The following is a 13,942-nucleotide window of genomic DNA, read 5'->3' as shown; positions in this document are numbered from 1 at the left end:
GAGGTAGAGAGCAAGGGCTTCATTTGGGAACCTCGTGAACCAACAGACCTCCTTTAGTTTATGACTTTGTGAAACAATAAAAGTTTTAAATTGAACAGGTCTGAGCCTGTGCTTAATTCAGTCCTTATATAATTCAGCATCGAGCTCACACAGTTGGATTCCAAATTGAGCTTCGTATGACTTGGTGAAGTAATGGTAAGAGAGAAAATGAAATTCTGGGTCATCTTAAATTGTCTTTTTTTCATTCTAAGAATGCCTGTGAAACCAAAGAAGTCTGGAAACACACCAAAGTAATGAAGAGATGGATGTTGGGTGAACTGAGCCTTGTTAGGTGACTGTTCCTAAGACTTAGTCAAAGCAGTATATAAGGACTCGCAATCATTTTATGATCACCTATCATTTTGATACATCCTAAGCCCATGGCACTATTATATCAAAGGAAACAATCTTAGCCTTATGAAATTATGCAAACCAGGTAATAGGGATTAAATTAGTGATAATATACCAGTAATTATTTAAAATTATTTCTCCAGTCAGGCCAAATCATCATCTTGTGACAGACTGCTGTGGAAGTATCAGGTATTCCAGTGTAACTGTCATTTGTACAGCAATTTAGGATTTATACTATGAAAACCTGAAAAATAACAAATGAGGCAGGTTGTCAGAACTGCAAAAACCTAGTGAGTGTTAATGGCAATTTTCATTCCATATTTACTGAATGAATTAAGTCACTTCACCTTTTTGGTTGTAGCATTTCCCTTTATGTTAAATGTTTTAGTTAGCATTTCAAATAGATGCATACAGCATAGCACATGTTGCAGCACTGGGTGAAGTCTGGTCAATCTAGCCAACAACTCATTTGCAGAAACTCTCTTGAAATTTAAGAGGTAAAATGGCCAAAGAGTTATTTAATTCTGACATGCCTACTGCACAAAATCATTAGCTACAGTTATGAACAACATGGCAAAATAATCTTAACATGTCAAGATTTTAAGATGAAAAATTAAGATTTGTTTTAATTCATACTCTTGTCTATTTTTCATGAGTACACAAAGAAACGTAGAGTGAGATATTATGCATACACACAAATAATGTGAATGCATGTAGAATTTAGGATATTTGCAAGAGTTAATGAGAGATTACTCAAAAATAAAAATATAATAATTTCAACATTTAAGTTCTAAAGATATAAATGAACAACTGACAAATCCTCACATATTTAAAAACATTTAACAGTCATTCCACATTTGGTGTCTCCAGCATTAATGACTTTGTAATAATTAACAGCCTGTTAATTGTTCAGCAATTTTATCATTGCAATATGAAGTACCCATATTATTGCCAGTACAGTGATACATAGTACATGTATAGTGCTACATGAAGTTAAAAAACCCAAAATAGTTTTGTAAAAGGAGGTTGTATCCGACCAATATCCTTTTTCTGTAAACTAAAGGATAGAATCATGCATAAAGTCTGTCATACAGTATGTGACATTTGAGCTGGATTTTCAAACCATAGCTTTTCCCTCCTTTGCATAAATAGATTAAAATATTATCAGTGAATGATGATTTTCTTATATTTGCTTTAATTGTCTGAGGAAGATGACTTGACAAAAATGTGACATATAGCACTGCTGTCTTGTTCTTTAATTGTGTGCCATCTTCCAAGAAGTGAGTTTTATGGAGAATTAGCTTAGAACTGTATTGTCCAGAGATAAGAAAATAACTAAAGTTACAGAGTACATTTAGGCCATCCTAAATCTGTGGAATGTTAAGCAGTGTTAAAGTCAGAACATGCTGTGAGCAGTCACAGGTGAGCACAGCCATGCAGTATGTGGTGCTGCAAAACATCTGCAGTGCCATGTGCCGCACATTCAGGTGTTCTCCATGCTGCAAGGGAATTCTTCCTGTGTGGGTGCTACCCTGCTTTTTGTTTCTGTGGGTTTTTTTGACCCCTGGATATTCATGGGGAAAAAAAAGCAGAGCCGCATATGCATGGGCAGCATTCGCTGCTCAAAAGTGGAGCTGGGCTACCTGGATCCACATTGCAGCTGCCGGCCAGGCTCCATGTGGCAAAATCATTGCTGCAGCCCTGGGAATCCCCAGACCCCCGGTAAGGCTGCTGGGGCCAGCCCAGTGCAGGCCCCAGCTGCCCCTATCCCACCTGAGGTAACTTGCTGCACACCAAAGCGTGTATAGCACAGGTGTTCCCCCGGGAACCGAACATCCACACCATGTGTGGATGCGGTGTCACTATTGACTGGGAGCAGTGCATCCTGTGATACTGGAGGACTGTAAATTGCTCATTTTATCTCTGTGGAGGAAACTTAAATTACCGTAACACAAGCTAGGTAGCATGACCTAGAATTAACCCTTTGTTGAAGTAGTGTAACTTTGACATGGTCAGAGCGCGCTTATCATGAGTTAATGCGCTTTAACATACAGACACATTTTAAATGCCCCTAGTATAGTCTATGTGTAACATGTAACTTCACCCTTACAGCTGGTTGTTTAAAGTTCCTCCTGCTGCTAACAGTTAACACTCCATGGCATCTTTCCTATTTTATCAGTTTTTACCAGCTTTTCATTTTCTGTGACAAGATTATTAGGTTTCATGAAGCTATTTTCTGGCATCATCTGCTATGAGTCACTCCAGTGTGAAAAAATTGCCTTCTCCTAATAAGGCCATTTTCATATTTTAACAAACCAGCTAGACCACACTAATATTTCTCTACTCCATGGCTTCTCACCCATAATTTCTGTTCCAGTCCTACCTAGGAAAGACAGTGAAACCAACTAATTGCTGATAATATGAAAGAGTCTTATCTCTTTTGGTTCTGTTGTCTGTCTTCTCAGTAGAAGAATGTATGACCATGTTTATTTATTGTGATCCTTCAACTTGTTTTTTACCTTTGAGTTAGATCCCATCTTCTGCCATCGGATACTGGCTCAGATTAACATACTTCTCATAAAGCTTCTTTTCTTTGAAGTGATTTCCATTAAGACTTGTAAAGGAGGCCAGCTCAGTTTAATGCCTTCAGTCTAGAGATGATGTACTAGCATTTGCTGAATCATCAGAATCATGGGACTTCTTTGGTAGTTTTGAGCAGAACTCCACAATAACTTCAAGTTATATGAGTCTCAGGCCCCCACTACACATTACAGGTATCATACAATTAACTGGTTAATTACACAATTACCTTGAGACCAGCTACATGTGTAAATAGCTATCACATGATACAAAGCTCCAACCAGCTATAAAGTTAGACCTTGAAAATGTGTACTAACTTTATAGTTGGTTGCTATCAAGTTTTAGGAATTTTTAGGATTATTTCTATGGCCGTACATTCTAAGTTGCTAAGATTTAAGACGCCTTAAACTGGAAATTGTTTTCTGAATTTGTGGTTTGCATTTTTTTAAATCATCATTATTTTATTATTTGAAAATGGTAATAGAAGCATCCACACATGCTATCTTAGAAAGTAATATAGAATATGTTTAACAGAATGAAGTATGCAATGGCACAGAAATATGAATCAAGGTGCAGCTGTACACTACACCTAGGTTTCTCTAAGAGCCATTTTATTTTATCAAATAAAAATGTTCTCCTACTTACTTCTTAATTTTTTGTCTAAATTAATTCTGCAATTATGAAAGAACTGAACTGAAATGCATGGTATTAATATGGAAAATAAAGTGTCTAATTTAAAGGAACAAAACCCAGGAATTTACAGTAATAAAGCATTTTATAAAAAGCAGGGTTTTAATTACCTCTTAATAAAATATAAAAAGAATAAAATATTTGTATGAAATAAATGCTAACATTTTATATTTTTAATTATAGTGTGCATTCTCAAATTGCAGCAATCAAAACATATTGACAGTGGGCAATTTACACTTGCTATTAACAACAAAGTTGTTGTTTATTTCCATAATCTCTTTGAGTCTTGGATACTGAAAAAACATAGCACTACACTAGCTCATCAGAAGTAGATAGGGAAGCAGATTAAATGGGCGGCTTTGCTTTTGGTGCACAATTTATAACAAACAAAAGGCAAAAAGAAAACTTAAACAGTTAAAATATTTTCAAAATAATATTTATTTTCAATGCTTTTGAGGAGTATTTTGCAAAATATACATCAGTTTTAATTCCTCAACTTGTATAAATTAGTTCCACTGACTTTGCTAGAAGATGGAGTTACATCCATTAAAGACTTATCCTATTTGTTTTATTTTAAAAGGAAGGGGTCAGACATTACCATATATTTACAGTACCTGCACACAATAAGCTGCATTCTAGTTGAAAGTCCAACTTTACTCATTAATTTTGTTGCCGATATAGGTTCAGGTCACACTGATGGTAAGACCTAAATATATACCTGGCCATTATTTGGGTAAAGTGAGTGAATCAAATGTCCCAAACTCTGACTTTGCTTAGCAGCTTCTTGATAATAAGTTCCACCTTGTTATCATGGACTGAGCACTCATTGGAGGATAAATATTGCAAGTGATGCATTCCTATAGAAATACAAGGCTTCCTAAGTTTGCGTTTCTTAACCTTATTCAAATGAAACTCTTCCTTTCCCTTCTTTTCTTTACTTTGTAGCATAGCAGAAAACCACTGCAGGGCACATTTAGATGTATGGTGAAGACAATTATCTGCTGTAGCTAATTTCTTGTCAAAGTTGAGTTGGTAACTTATATAAATGATTGAGGCTCTTTTTAATCGAGGATGCCAGGCCTACAACCTTTAAATGTCAGTAATCAGATGCTGTGCACTACACTCTGCCTCAATTATTTGAGCAATCAAGGACTTTATCATTCATTACCTATCAACCCATCAGAAATATTAAATTAAGGGGATGTTATGGCTCATCGTCTGTATCTTGTATTTGCTCTACATATGCAGACAACCTTAAATTTTAACCTAGGTTACATTTTACTAATACCAGGCACAACTGGGATGATGAAAGGACTAAAGAGCATTGTCATTGCTCTTGCTGGTGTTTTCCACTGAAGTCTAAATGCTTCATGCCCAAGCTTCACTATGGATGGAAAAATTATCTAATATACTTCTACCCAGCCTCTTAACAGCCTTAGCAGCTGCTAAACAAACATTGCCAAAAAATCCTGCTTTTTGAAATCCAGAGCCAGAAACAGAATTTCTTTAGGATTTTATCATTTGGTAAATTTGTTTTCATATCTTATAATTCCATACTACTGTATTTACTCACATTTAAGACAACCCTGAATTAAAGATGGCCTCCCCAAAATTAGATTGCATACCTGGAAAATTTATAAATTTGTCACACTGTATTTACTAGAATACAGGATGACCCTGACTATAGGAGGACCCCCTGAATAATTAGGTTCTATAAATGGAAAATTAATAAATTTGTAAAAAATGTCCAGGTATAGAAAAATCTAATTACTGGAGGTTTGCTTTGAATTTTTCCCCCTCCAACTGCTACAGCAGGGACACTAAATCTGGGGTGTGGGTCAAGCGGCGCCCTTGTCCGCTGTCCCTTTCCCCCCAAATTCTTCCCCTGCAGCCCCTTTCCCGACCCCTGTCAGACTCTGCTCTCACTGAGCACATGGAAACAAGGAGCAAATCTGAAAACACTAACTTTGAAATAAACATATAGGCAAATTACTACAGATACACAGACTTAGTTAATCTAGAATTGACGCATTTAATCTTTTTTGAAACTACAAGTTTTAGCACAGGTACTCCATAGCCACACCTTTAAGCAGCACTTTTGTACCTACTATGCATGATATTAGTCCAAGGCCAAAATGCTCACAATTTACCATATATTTAATTGGGCTGGGCCCCAAAAGAGTCAGTGTTTCAAGCCATGGTGACACCACAGCTCAGCACTCACTGTTCAGTATGTGTGCGTAGTCCAGATACCCACCACAGAGGATCCATTTGCTAATTAGCTCCCCACTCATGGCTGGAATTAGATGTTCTTGTCATGAGTCCTGGGACCCATCAAAATTTATATGGAGATAAGGCACAAGGCAACCAGAGCCAGCTCCACTGTATGGAAGGCAGGGCCACACTAAACATATGTGACTGTCCAAGGAGGGAGGAGGAGGGGGACAGAAGGATTCTAGGTGATCTGTTTGCGGCCTAGTTTGGTGATGTCTGCCAGAGACTTAAGGCTGGTAAAGAAACAGGAATTATTGGAAATGGGAAAGAAAGACACAGCTCAGCTGTGGGAGTTGAAATGTATTCAATTTATCACCATGACTTGAAAAAGAGTTGGCACTGTGGGGAATTGAGCACAATGGGCACTACCATGTATCTTATTCAGATGGACTGCATTAACCTAAACTTCTGGTAGGTTCCTATAGGTATGTTTGCCCAATGTGTTTTATAGTCGTGCTCAGTGTTGGCTGCATTTAATCAGCTTTATAATTGGTTTCCCTGACTGAGCACATGCTGCTTTGGTAGCAGTTTAATGATAGAAAACATAGTTAATGAGGTTTCCTTGGATGCAAATGTAAGACAAGGAGCTTTCCTTTACCCCAGATGATTGGGGGAAGAATCCTTGCCTGATATGCAAGTAAATATGGTAATTTTCCAAGAATAGAATCTAATTATTATAGGGTCATCTTTAATTTACCATCCCCCCCCTCCCCGCCACTGCTGCAGGGGGGCAGGCAGTGGGGGAACAGGTGATGCGGGGCTGTCAAGAAGCTTGCCCTCTGTTTGTGCCCCTTACCACCTCTGCCCCTGCCCATTCCTCCACAACTTCAAGCCTCCTTCACCTCTGCTCCCCCTCCTGCCTCTCTCCCCAGCCTCTGCTCCTTGCTCCCCACTTTCCTCTGCATCCCCACCCAGGCTTGACTTCCCCCTCCCCTCACTTACCTTCCTCCACACTGGTGGGCTCTATCCCTATTCTAGCCTGGGGCACAGGCTCAGTGCCCCAGGCTGCAGTGTAGACAGAGCCTGCCAGCACAGAACACAGACAAGTGGGGGGAGAGGGACAGGATGGGGAGCAGAGACTACATAGGGGGGTTGGTGGGGCAGAGGCTGTAGCTGGGGAGATGGTGGAGTCCAGAGGCAGTGGGGTGTTGGGAGAAGGGGCAGGCAGCAGCAGCAGCTATGCCCCTGACCCTGGATAGAGCTGAAGCCTGTGTCACCACTACCTTCATATGTTATATTGAGATGAGGGATCTCCACACACACTCCACCCCATCAAATGGGACCCCTCCCCCCCGATTAAAATTGAATAAATGCAGTAGCATGGGTGACTGGTGCCTCCCGGGTCTGGGGGGACACCAGATCGCCGACCGGGGGGGTGGTGTACTCCAACAACCGACCACTGAGCCAGCGATGAAACTGGAAGTGCTGCTGGAAGTGCACCCACTACATGTCCCAATGTACAGTAGTTTAGTTCTGGGTTTAGTACACCAACAATACTGCCTAGAAATCAATGGGCTCAGGAACCAAAAACTGATTCTTGAAAGGATTAAAAACAAAATGTATCCTTCTATGAGTTCCCATCAATATTAGAGAGAGTAGGCCCTAGCCTGGCATTTTAGAGAAATGCAGCTGCATTTTCCTGAGGAGGAACTTCTCACTCTCTTTAATGTTTTTAAGAAGGGTGCTTTTGACATCATGTACTTCATTATCTTCTCTCAAGGTGATGTGTTGTAATGACAGTAGGGAAATCTAGAAGAACAAATACAGCACACCTGTGTGTGGCAGGGATGATGCCGTCAGAAAACACAGAACTGATTTCTGCCACATTTTAAAAATACATGGTTACTTGTACACTAAATTCCTCCCCATCTTTCATAGGAGGCCGGTCCTTACCCTAACCAGGCTGGCTTTCTGTGGTGCCACCATCCACAATTCTGAAGGTAACAGAAAGTCCTTTTAGCTAGACAGAGCATGACATGTTTAAATCAAGTCAAAAAATAAAAACCATAGGCAACATATTCATTTCAGAACTGGCTAGACTTTGCCCTGAGCTATGGATGCTGGAAAAAACAGATATTCTATTTATATATATTTAGACCTTACAGAAGCCAGACAAAGTTAAGAAGAATGACTGACTTGTATAAAAACAGGCAAACCGAAACAAAGTTCTTCCTTTGATGGGCTAATAAGCAATTTCTTGTTTTTTTCTAACCTATCACCATTTTGCATTCACAAAATAAACTGAAATCTACATCACACATCACCTCAAAAATTCCGTGAAAATGAGAAATTGTAATTCACTGGTATGGGTAAATTTATGTACTGTCATCAAGTACTGCTCTAACCATGTCAGGCACTAGTTTGCAGTACTGCTTAGCTAAGCAGCTGTTCACAATAGTTTGCTATTTAACACTACTAGAAAGAAGAACAGTGATACCACAACCAACACTGGGAGATATTATATCTACTAAACACAGATATATCTACTCTTTGGACTAATTTTGATAAATAGCTGCCTCAGCTATAGCTAGTAGGAAATACTGAGTGCCTATGGCTGTGATATAGTTTTTTCAATCAACCAATGTCCCTTTTCTAAGGATCCCCCAAAGGTGCCAAACCTGCACTAACCGTGAGGGGTTGCTCTGGAGCATGTTGACATACAACCCAATGAGTACATGTTCATCGGCCAGCCTGTCTGCAACATCGAGGCTGTACTGTAACCTGAAACAGGGTTGGGGAGAAAAGGGTGTGGTCCGGACAGACAGAGAGAAATAAACAGAGAAAGCAGGAGCAAGTAAGACCATGAAATGGGAATTTATGAATGAATAATAAGTGTTTTTAGAATTTTTTTTCAAAATGAGCACTGATCATATTTTTATATTCTAATTGGTTGAAATGGTAGAAATCAACTCGAGTAAGGAGCCAGTTCTGCAAGAAGGGGAGATGGTATTAGAAAGGGCAGAGCACCTTCATCTTTTATTGAAGTTAATGAGAACTAAAGGCTCTTCACCACCGTGCAAAACCAAACAAAAGTGCTGATCAATAAAGTAAATTATTCTAATATAATACAGACTAAGACGTTATCTAACTTGATTGGACATATGTACACATGCGATTAACATTGAAATCACAAGTTAATATGTTTGGAAGTATCTGAGTGAGTCCTCAAGTATCTAGATACACACACACACACACGCACACACATGCGCGCACGCGCGCCCGTACTTAGTTTAGCAAGTTAGTTTAGTTATTGTTTTTTTTTGAGAAAAAAAGGATCTGCAGACAATCAAAAGCAGAGGAAAGAAAGCAGATTTTTTTAAAATCGTGTTAGCAGAAACTACCAACATAATCTCTCTGTAACTTACCCTTTGCCTTTCAAGAAAGCTGGAGCTGCCCTAGCCAGAAGTTTGTTCTGCTCTACTTCATTATTCTTGTAAGGAGAGCTAGTTAATAAGACAGGAAAGCTAAGAAAAGGGTAAACAGTGACAACTGCCATTTATTAAAGAACAGAGTTTGGTGGAATTCATTCTAAAGCTCTGGGGTAAACCAAAAACTTATGTACTCCTTAAAAGTTTTGAAAAAAGAATGCATTGGAAAGCCAAATTTGAGATATGGAACTTCAAATTCAAGGAATTTTGCTTGACCAGAAGACTCTTATAGTTCCTCTCTCTCTAAATGATAGCAATTTAGCTAGGGAGGAACCCAGTGAAACAAGTTTCTACTGAAAATGGCTGTTGGAGGTTTGTGTACTTTCACAGGAAGGTTTAGGTACCTAATGCTGAAAGTTTGGCATGCTAAGCATTTTTTCTCAAGCTAGGAAAACTTTTCTAACTATAGCCAGTGTACTTCTGGGATGAGGGCCAACTCAAGTAACATGGGGTTTTTTTGTTTTTTGTTTTTGCAAGCATGACCATTTTAATGACTCAAGGGACTTAAATCTGTTCCTCTATGGAGTAGCTCCAATTTTTTAAAATGTTATGTTATTTTTCTGCCATCAATAAAAGCATGATTGTTCTTCACTATATTCTACTCTGTCAGTTGCTCTTTCTTTTTTTAGATTTAACTATTCATAGTATCACATTAATTTTGCTTTTCCTGATGCTGAAATACCCAATGGGGTGGTTGGGAATAAAATATTAGCTAAAAGCAAAGATAGTTAAATTTTGGTTTCTCTCGGGTCCATGGTTGGTTTTTTTTTATAAAAGGTTACTTCATTTGCCTTTTATTTTTCCTTATTCCTTGTCTTTAATTATTCACCAGATTGGCTTTGTGGCTACTGACATGTCATTATCTAACAGAAGTGTAGGTGCACGAGAAGGAGCACTGACTGGATTCCTCCAAGCTGTAGACAATTGTACTGCACTTGAGCAGACAGATTCTTATAAACTGGAGACCAAAAATATGAACTCTAGGACACTTAATCACTCCCTGAGATTGGGCACATGCCACTGTACTTAGCAGCTGCCAGTAAGATGTTTAGGTTTTATTTACTGTTATTTGGGGGGTATTTGGTTAAACACATTGCACTGAAGGAAGGAGCTGCCTTAAGAACCATCATTTCATTGTTTTATTAGTCTGAAAGGCACTGAGATCAGGCCATTAGTGCATAGCAGGGAAAATGTTTGGTATTAACCTTAGCTTTCATACAGTTCCTATCATTGTGTTATTTATAAGATAGTATTAGACTTTTCACATGTATAGATAAATGTGCTACAATTTTCATCAGATTTTCTTGCTAGGTATGAAAAGAAAGATGCATTAAAAGGGTACACAGGGAAGCATGCTACATTAACTCAAAAGGAATAACATTCAATTGTTAAGGACAGCTAAACTCTCTGCTTGACCCAACAGTTCCTTCATCAGTCAGACTGGCAAATACATAAATGTTTGCTTTAGCACTGCCCTTCATCCAAAGCTTTTTTTCACTATGTGACTTAGGCAACTAAGGTTCTAGTTTTGGCTCTCATTAAGTCAGTAGCAAAGTTCCCATTGACTTGTGTGAGGACAGAATTGCCTGCTAAAAGTAATTACCATGCACTGTGTCAGTTGTAAGAGCAGCACTATCGAAGAACTGCTTTTGGTCATTGCTATTTGCTAATGACTATGCAACAAGCAAGTGCTAATACTAATACTTCAGAGTGTATCTATCCAGTACAAAGTAACTGGGTACAACAGGAGAGAACAACAACAACAAAAAATTCTCTACCAATTCTCTACCTGACATCTTTTAAATATTGTACTGGAATGTGAAGTGATTGATATTGCCAGAGAAGTCCCTGGTCCTCCTTTTTAAATCGATTTGGTGAGAATAAGTTTATACAAAGCAAGCCAAAAGGTTGCAAAAGTTGCCATGTTCTACTGGCAAACTTGCCCTGGGTAATGCTTTGAAATGACTTCCTGGTTTGACTTCTCTTCAAAAGACACTGCTGACATAAAAGGGTACTTCTTAAAATCAAGTTAGTTAACAAGATTTTAAATAACTTCTGAAGATGTTCTTCATCTCTAAGAGACTCTCAGCACAGGGTGACTTTAAGCTGCCTGTAGGCTTTTTTGATTCTTGGCCTCTGGTATTAGAAAGTTTGTAACGTGGGGAGGTGGGAGATATGTCTAACTTGTAGCAGTCTGTCCCTGGTTAACCATCTACCATAGTGGTGACCAAAATCTCTTCAGCACTACAACGGCAGCCCTATTCCCAACATGCCTATATATCAGGGGTAGCAGGAGAAGTCCTGGATGACCCTCATGTTTAGTTCATCCTCCACATGAGATAACAAGGTGTAAAACGGCACTACATCTATTCCAAAGACTTCTTAGGACCAAAATGTCAGCTCCAGCCCCCAGCTGTGAATGCTCACTGCTGGGTACACAACAGTGAGCATACATCTATTTGTAGACAAGGTTCTTTGGGTAAATGTGAAATCTTTTATTAGACCAACTAAATAGTTGGAAAAAATGTTCTTTGTAAGCTTTTGGGCACAAACACCCTTCTTCAAACTGTTTTGTGCCTGAAAGCTTGCAAAGAACAATCTTCCCAACTATTTAGTTGGTCTAATAAAATATATCACATTTACCCAAAGAACCCTGTCTGCCTATGTCCTTAGAGCAACACAGCTACAACCAACACCCCCATACATTTATTTGGCATCTACAAAAGTGCTTTTGTGTATGGAAGCTAGGATCCATTTTCTCAGCTACATTATTCATGAGCCAGGTATATGATTTATAAACACCAACTGAGAGTCCCCTACTTTTGCAAATATAAAACTGGGAGACAGAGACCAACTTGAGGCTGTGGATGAATTTCAAGAAATATAAAAGTACAAAACTCTTTAATTGAACATATGATTCTAAATATTAGGCATTCTGAAAGTTCAGCCCTCTAAACATAATTGTTTGTACTTTTGAACATTATGGCACTATAAGTTACTGTAATCCCCATGAAGATCAGTGAAGAAACTCCACCAGTGAATGCTCCAGCCAATGACATATTTATACTTCCATTTAAGTTTTAAAAGAAATTAAACATTTTTTTGAGTAAGAAACAATCTGTCAGCTACAGTGAATGGTGGTTACAGGTTGAAGCAGAAAAGAGGCAAACTAAGTGGGTAATAAATGTCAAGAACCGGGATGAAAAATGGAAGTCATTCAGTTATTAACTATTGTATTTACAATAAATTATCCCTCCCACACATATGCACTCCTGAGAATGACAGCATGCTGCAAATTGTTAAATATATCTAAAAACACTACAAAACCAATTTTACTAAAAGAGGGAAATTATAGAAATCATAGAAATATAGGGCTGGAAGAGACCTCAGAAGACTGTCTACTCCATTCCCTGCTCTGAGACAGGATCAAGTGTACCTTGATCATCCCTTATTTTTTTTTCCACGCTGTTCTTAAAAACCTCCAAAGATGTGGATTCAAAACTTTCTTATGAAGCTTGCTCCAGTGCCTAACTAGCCCTTTAATTAGCAAGGTTTTCTTAATATCCAACCTAAGCCTGCTTTCCCACAAATTAAGTTAATTTTTCTTGCCCTAGCCTCTGTGCACAAGAAGAATAAATGATCACTGTCTTTTTCATACCAATCATTTACATACTGGTTGTCCATTATCATATGCTTCTTAACTCTTCTCTTTTTTAGAAGAAATAAATCCAGTTCTTTTACTTTTTCCTCAAAGGCCATGTATTCAAAAATGTTTTATTTCTGTCATAGTCCTCTACACTCTTTTCCAATTTGTTTCTATATCTTTCTTAAAGTGTGGTGCCCAAAACCAGACATAGTAGGCCTGTGTGAAGTGGCTAGTATTCGCTTTGGATTTGGATTCGGCCAATTCAGGGGACAGTGATTTGATTCGGTGATTTGAATCACTGTCCCGAATTAATTCAGCTGAATCTGATTCGGGGATTCAGCTGCTGAGGAATCTCCGAATCACAGTGGCCCATCCCCTGCCCTCAGCAATGGCTGCCCTGCCCGCCCCAGCTCCCAGCACTTTGGAAAAAAAAGCCCCCACTCACCGACTGCTGCTGGGCAGGGGGGCGATCCCCACTGCCCCCAATGTCCCACACTGCATGGGGGGCTTTGCCATTGGGCCCCCAAGCCCCACCCACTCTCCCAGCCCCCTCATGGTGGCCCCGCCCACACCAGCTCCCAGCCCTTTAAGAAAAACAAAAAAACACAAAACCCCCAGACTCACCAGCTGCTGCCCAGTGGGGGGCAAGTCCCGCTGCCCCCTGCTGTGTGGGGGGTCTGCATGAGCCCCCAAAAGCCCCGAGGCAGGAGCTGGTGAGTTCGGGGGGACGAAGGGGGTTGAGTTTTTTTTTTCCATAAAGGGCTGGAAGCTGGGGCAGATAGGGCAGCCATGGGGGGAGCTGGGAGAGTGGGGCGGGGATGTCAGGGGGCTCATGGAAGAGCCCTCCATGCAGTGGGGGGCAGTGAGGGGCAGCAGGGATTGCCCCCTGGTGAGGCAGCAGCCAGTAAGTGGAGGCTTTTTTTTAAAACACCAG

General features: G+C 39.5%; 1 protein-coding gene across 8 annotated transcripts in view; it reads right to left on the bottom strand.

Annotated features, from left to right (window-relative positions):
- The window catches only part of DTNA (dystrobrevin alpha), a 275,178-nt gene that overhangs the window by 44,303 nt on the left and 216,933 nt on the right, over positions 1-13,942 (bottom strand). For 3 of the 8 annotated variants that reach the window (XM_019547677.1, XM_019547688.1, XM_019547727.1), the window contains 2 exons: positions 9,300-9,377; positions 8,563-8,655 (listed from right to left, as the gene is read on the bottom strand). The exons of 3 other annotated variants lie outside the window; for them this stretch is intronic. In XM_019547677.1, the coding sequence (XP_019403222.1) occupies positions 8,563-8,655; positions 9,300-9,377 (171 nt within the window). The remainder of the gene's footprint in view (positions 1-8,562; positions 8,656-9,299; positions 9,378-13,942) is intronic. 2 more of the 8 variants (XM_019547666.1, XM_019547711.1) reach the window with 1 other exon arrangement.

This window comes from Crocodylus porosus, unplaced genomic scaffold (assembly GCF_001723895.1).
Source record: "Crocodylus porosus isolate Cpor-Errol unplaced genomic scaffold, CroPor_comp1, whole genome shotgun sequence".
Lineage (NCBI taxonomy): Eukaryota > Metazoa > Chordata > Crocodylia > Crocodylidae > Crocodylus > Crocodylus porosus.
The sequence above is the reverse complement of the archived record's forward strand: the minus strand, read 5'-3'. Positions and strand labels throughout refer to the sequence as shown.